This window comes from Hyperoodon ampullatus, assembly GCF_949752795.1.
Source record: "Hyperoodon ampullatus genome assembly, chromosome: 14".
Lineage (NCBI taxonomy): Eukaryota > Metazoa > Chordata > Mammalia > Artiodactyla > Ziphiidae > Hyperoodon > Hyperoodon ampullatus.
Window position 1 is genome coordinate 82529571 of NC_136927.1, and position 6504 is coordinate 82536074.

At 46.7% G+C, this 6504-nt stretch overlaps 1 protein-coding gene across 1 annotated transcript; it reads left to right on the forward strand.

The window, feature by feature from the left end:
- Positions 1–256: 256 nt before the first annotated feature.
- On the forward strand, positions 257–1701 carry LOC307063431 (protein FAM209-like; the record flags this gene model as incomplete). Its single annotated transcript, XM_079719585.1, has 2 exons — positions 257–502; positions 1435–1701. The coding sequence occupies 2 exons, from the start codon at positions 257–259 to the stop codon at positions 1699–1701; spliced, it is 513 nt and encodes a 170-aa protein (XP_079575711.1).
- Positions 1702–6504: the final 4803 nt, after the last annotated feature.

A 6504-nucleotide genomic window follows, 5' to 3' on the forward strand; every position in this document is an offset into this window, starting at 1 on the left:
TCCCCCGCCTCTCTTTTCATTGCCCGCTGGAAATTTTGCCATCTCCCTTTAAGCCTTACTCCCAGGCAACCCCTGCGAGCCTCTTTATCCTCGGCCCTGAAGTCATCACAATGGCCAGAGCTGGTTCTGGCTCAGGGCCTCTGTGACATCACCAACCGCCCAGCCCAGCCCTGGTGCCCAGGCCTGGTTCCCAGTCTCCGGGTGCAAGGGCAGACCAACCTACCATGAGCCACTTTGTCCCCCATCTCTGCTCACCATGCGGACGCTGAAATGGTTCTTGTTCTTTGCTCTGTGCCTCTCCTGTGGCTATGCCTTTATGTCTTCTTCTCTGAGAGAGAAAGCCAGAGAACCCAAGGAGAAGGTGCCTTGCGGAGGGCACTTTCGAATTCGGCAGGATCTCTCAGAGCATGCCCAAGACTGGCTTGGGAGCAAGTGGCTCTGGCTTTTTTTTGTTGTGCTGTATATGATGCTAAAGTTTCGAGGAGATAGCAAGAAGGGTATGGTAAGGATGGCTCTGTTTTTCACACCACATTGATTCCACCGCAGAAAGCTCAGACTCAGAGGAACACATGCTCTGGTTGTTACAGGCAAGACCGTTAAGTACAACGAGTTTGAATACAGAGTACCTACTTCTGGTCCTGAGAAACGTTGGCTAACTCATTTCCCGACGTGTCCTTAGGGGGGACGGTAGATCTTAACTCACAGAGGTGGGGACTCATAGTTGAAGACCACCTTCTGTTTACTGGGCAACTAAAACCTTGGCTCAATATTTATCCTGTTAAATCAGATTTTTCAAACTGAGGATAGATTCAAGAACTTGGCGTGTTTCAGGTCAACATTATTTATGGAGGCAGATTCACTGCCCCTGATTTTTAATTTCCCTAGCGTTTGAATCATTACAAGTTGCTGAACTGAATGGAAATGGTATCATTATCCCAGGTAAAGGAAAAGACCTGTCGTAAAGGGTCAGAGGTGTAAAGAGGTAACAGCCTGTCCATAAAGTGGCTGAACAGCTCTGAGAAGGGGAAGGGAGAGAAATACGGCAGCATGTTCGCTCCTGGACAAACCCACCGCCTCAGGATTCTGTGTCCAAACTGATGGGAGCAGGGGTTGGCAAACCTTTTCTGTAAAAGGCCAGATAGTTGATATTTTCAGCTGTGCAGCCCATTCAGTCTCTGTTGCAAGGACTCAACTCTGCCGTTTGAGCGTGAAAGCAGCCATAGACAGTATGCAAATGAACGAGCCTGGCTGTGTTCCAGTAAAACTTTATTAACAAAAAAAGCTGGTGGGCCGGATTTGGCCATCGTTTGCCAATCCCTGGGCTAGATCAATGCTAGAGCCAACTTCTCTTAGGTGAGCCCAGCTCTCTTAGAATTGTGTCAAAACCAGCAACGTCAACAGTATTATTCACCCTGAATATATCTTTCTTGCCAGGAGCAGAATAATCCTCCTGCCCTTCAAGGCTGTTCATTTCGCTCTCCAACAAAGAAAAATCAAAATGCTTCCCCCAACAAAGACTATGCACTCAATACCCTAACCCAGCTCCAGATGGACCTTGTGAAATTCATGTCCAAGGTGCAGAATCTGAAAGCCGCCATGGCAACCGGCAGAACTCTCAAGCTTCAGAACTCAGAGGTGCCTGCAGACCCACACAATAATATTACAATATATGAGATATGGGAAGAAGAAGACTCCGAGTGAGTGGATCTGTGTGTCACAGTAGGAGAGAAAAATTTGAGTGCTGACAAACCATATGCAAACTAATAAAACTATTCTGAAGAAAAAGAATTCTCAAATTTGGGACCTTTTTCCTTTCTCTTTTTTTAAGCTTGAAAAAAGTGTGAGGCCAGTAGCCATAGCAGTTATTGTTCTGTTTTTGCCTTCCTCACTTCCTCTAGAGCTGAGGGTGGTGAGAAGTGCGTGGACAGTGACATTAGTGTAGGGTGACATTCTTGGCCACTGTGCCATGGCCCTTGTAGAATAAGGCTTGGGAAATTTGGGGTAAGATGCTGACATCATTTTCATAATAACTATCTTTAGCTATTTTTGTAAAAGACGGAACCTTTTTTATCTTTATGATTTATTATATTACAAAGGACAACTTTATAGGTTTTTAAATGATAAAAATGATTGTTAGGAGGTATGTGTGTCAAGGGGATGGTGGATTCTAGAATCATTTCATTTTCTTACCACCAGAAAAGTCGTCTTATTCATTCTGTCTCATGGGTCCTATGCATTGACTTTTCTACTACAAAACTAACAGTTACATGTGTCTAAGTGGATTCAGAAAAATGGAGAATCAAACCATGTTTTTAATGTAATTCGGATATAGATGAGCTAGCCAGGGGTTCCCAAATTGGTCAATATGAATATTCTTTATAATACTTATTTAAAATATGGGTATTTTGGCATGTTTGTATGGCTAATGGAAACTACACTTACTCCAGGCTGTTCTGTTAGCTCATGACCCCTAATGTAGGCCAGCCTGGTAGTTTTAGAGACGTGCAGGGACTTCCCTGGCAGTCCAGGGGTTAAGACTTCGCCTTCCAATGCAGGGGGTGCGGGTTTGATCCCTGGTCAGGGAGCTAAGATCCCACATGCACCTAGTGGCAAACAAACAAACAAACAAACATAAAACAGAAGCAATATTGTAACAAATTCAATAAAGGCTTTTAAAAAAATGGTCCACATCAAAAAAAATCTTAAAAAAAAAAAAAAAGACCTGCAGGTGCAGGCCTGGGCAGAGACGTCAGCTGTGCGAGACCATGGAAATTCCCTTATTTCCACTTCAGTCCAAATTAAAGTGGGCTTGACTCTCCATCACCTTCCTTCCCAGCCACAAAGAGTTCAAAGAGTTCACCCTTATCGTCGGAGCACAGTCCTCAGGTTCAGTCGCACATACGTGTTCGGGAAGAGACCTCAGATCAGAGCCGGCCATCTCTTCCCATCTCGTAATCGCGATGCTACCTTTGAAAAGTGGTCCCTGAGCCCTTTACTTTTTGCCGAAACTTCAACTTCCAGGATGTGGAAAAACTGGAAGGAGCTGAGACGCCTCCTTTGTGCCTTCTGTTCTCTTTCTGGGTGTTTTCAAGCAAATGGGACTATGTGAGTTATTTTCACAGCACATTCTGGAGAAAGGCAGATAAGGAAAAGAGACTTTGGTTTTAACCTGTGATGTCAACATGGGGCACATTTTAGATTAGAATAGAGATAATGTAAGGGATGCCAAACCATGGCTCACAGACCAGATCAGCCCACTGCCTGTTTTTGTACAGCCCATGAGCTAATAATGGTTTTTATACTTTTAAATGGTTGAAAAAAATCAAATGATGAATTGTATTTCATGACATGAAAATTACATGAAATTCAGGAATTCCCTGGCGGTCCACTGATTAGGACTTGGCACTTGCACTGCCGAGGGCCTGGGTTCGATCCCTGGCCAGGGAACTAAGATCGGCAAGCCACGAGGTGAGGCCAAAAACAAAAAAGGAAAAATTACATGAAATGCACATTTCAGTGACCATAAATAAATTTTTATTGGAACACAGCTGTACCCATTTACGTATTGCCTACGGTTGCTTTTGTGCTCTGTGGCAGAGTTGAATTACTGCACAGAAACCATTATGGCCCCAAAGCTGAAAATATTTACTAACTAGCCCTTTACAGGAAAGGTTTGCCAATCCTAGTTTATGCTAATCTTATTTATATGTTAACAACCAGAAAAGGTGTTCATTGAGAACCAATGTATTCAATAACCTTCACAAATATCCCCTCTTTGTCTGATAGGCAAAAATGTAATTTCATATCATATTTTTGTGTCTACTTTTGTCCAGGTCACTACTAGCTAATGATGGGAATCCTAAGAAGGAGCAAAACGTCAAAATGCAAGTCGATCCAGGACATAAATGAGAACGAAATCTGCTGTACAATTGGATTTAGCAATTCCCATAAAATAGTGTCCTGGGTCTTTGCCTCGCCCTAACGCAGAGCTTTGCAGACCTCGGTGTTGCCTGGAAAAGTGTTTCCTCACCCCAGTGCATTTCATGCAATATTTTCAGGCAAAAATGCGTTAGATATAGATGGAGAAGTCAGAGCTCCACAAAGCTCACCTCTGTTGTCCCAGTGTCAACTCAAACCCCAGTGTTACCACACTCCGCAGTGACTCAGCAAATCGTAGCCGCCGGATCGCTGTAGTTGTCTACACTTGCTGTCTCTGTCAGAGGAGGTTCACTCGGGTGGTTGGCAGAATTTGTAGCCAAGACCCTCTCCTGGGGGCCTGAAGAGGCCGCTGCCATACGCGAGGTGATGGGTCGTGGGGCAGGGACGTGAGGGCAGCCTTCAGGCTCTGAGAATGGTCCCCAGTCAACAGCTAGAAAAGAAACCCGGAATCTCAGCCATAAAACTGCAAGGCCATGGGCTCTACCAGCAACCAGTGACCTGGAAGAGGCCCCCGAGTCAGAGGGGATCCCAGTCTGGTGAGACCCTGAGCATATGAGCCCACCTACCAGAACATAGACTCCCAACCCACAGAAACTGTGAGATAATAAATGTGTGTAGTGTGAAGCCACCAAGTGGCTTTGTGGTAGTTTATTACAGAGCAGTAGCAAATGAATACAGGACACACACACACACACAAACTCTTTCCAACTGCTGTTTCTGATGCCTCCGATGACACATCCACACTCCCTCTGGCCTAGTCACCAGCCTCTGAACCAGGGGAACGGGACCAAAGGAAACACTGGCAGAGGGTCACGAACAGGGCTATCCTGCTCCTGGAAACCAGAGGTTACAAAGTGTTGGCTCAGGGACCAAACCTCCCACCACCCCCGGCATGTTTATTTGACCCATAATCATATTCTTTAATATTTTATTTTGAAATTTGTAGATTCACAGGAAGTTGCAAAAGTAGCAAAGTATCTCCTTAGACGCTTGGCCTGGTTTTCTGCATTGGTTTTCCCCAGCGGTTACATCTGACGTAACTTGAGTACAGTCACAAAACCAGGAGACTGACATTGCAGCAGTGTGTGGGGGGAGTTCTGTGTTGTTTTATCCCGGGTGTGGGGGCGCGGACCCACCCCTCCCCCATCCCAGCAGAGACCCCCAACCTCTGGCAGCTACCAATCAGTTGCCATCTCTGTGATGTTTTTCAATTTTTATTTATTATTTTAAATTTATTTTTGGCTGGGTTGGGTCTTCGTTGCTGCGCGCGGGCTTTCTCTAGTTGCAGCGAGCGGGGGCTGCTCTTCATTGTGGTGCGCAGGCTTCTCACTGCAGTGGCTTCTCTTGTTGTGGAGCACGGGCTCTAGGCACGCAGGCTTCAGTAGTTGTGGCTTGTGGGCTCAGTAGTCATGGCTCGTGGGCTTAGTTGCTCCGTGCATGTGGGATCTTCCCAGACCAGGGATTGAACCCGTGTCCCCTGCATTGGCAGGTGAATTCTTAACCACTGCGCCACCAGAGAAGTCCCCGTCTCTATGATTTTTGTCCTTACAAGAATTTATGTGAATGAAATCATACAGTGTGTGACCTTTTATTTTTTAAAAATATTTATGTATTTATTTAGCTGCGCCAGTTCTTAGTTGTGGCACGCAAGCTCCTTAGTTGCAGCATGCGGGCTTTTAGTTGCGGCGTGCAGGATCTATCTAGTTCCCCGACCAGGGATCGAACCTGAGCCCCCTGCATTGGGAGCTCAGAGTCTTAACCACTGGACCGGCAGGGAAGTCCCCTACAGTGTGTGACCTGTGAGGCTGGCTTCTTTCACTCGGCATAAGGCCCTTCAGATCTATCCAGGTAGTCTCATGTGCCAGCACTTCGTGCCTGTCTGCTGCTGAGTCCGTGGAACCCTCTGCCTGCCGTGTGGGGGAAGTTTTGTTCTCTTGTAGGTTTCGGTTATAATTACAGAGCTGCTACAAAGAATCGTGTGCAGGTTTTTACATGAACACGCATTTTCATCTTTCTGGTATAAATGCCCAGGGTTGCGGTCGCTGGGTCACATGGGAAATGCATGTTTTGGCTTCCACTCAGAGTCAAAGATTTAGAAGAAGATACAGTCGGGGAGCTGCCGCTCTTTCCTCATCCCGGCTGCCCGGATCCCACAGCCTCCTGCCCGCCACGAAGCCCCGTAGTGATGTGATCAGCCTCTTTGGTTTCTGTTTTGTCCTTCCTGTCTTTCTCTTGCACAAACGAACAGATGCGTGTGTATTTTCTTTTTTCTTTTTCTTTTTTTTTTTTTGCGGTACGCGGGCCTCTCACTGCTGTGGCCTCTCCCTCCCGTTGCAGAGCACAGGCTCCGGACGCGCAGGCTCAGCGGCCATGGCTCACGGGCCCAGCCGCTCCACGGCATGTGGGATCTCCCCGGACCGGGGCATGAACCCGTGTCCCCTGCATCGGTAGGCGGACTCTCAACCACTGCGCCACCAGGGAAGCCCGCGTGTGTATTTTCTTATACCCCTTCTTTCCGACGTGAAGGACAGCGAGCTTTCCAAATTCTTTGGGGCTTTGCTTTTT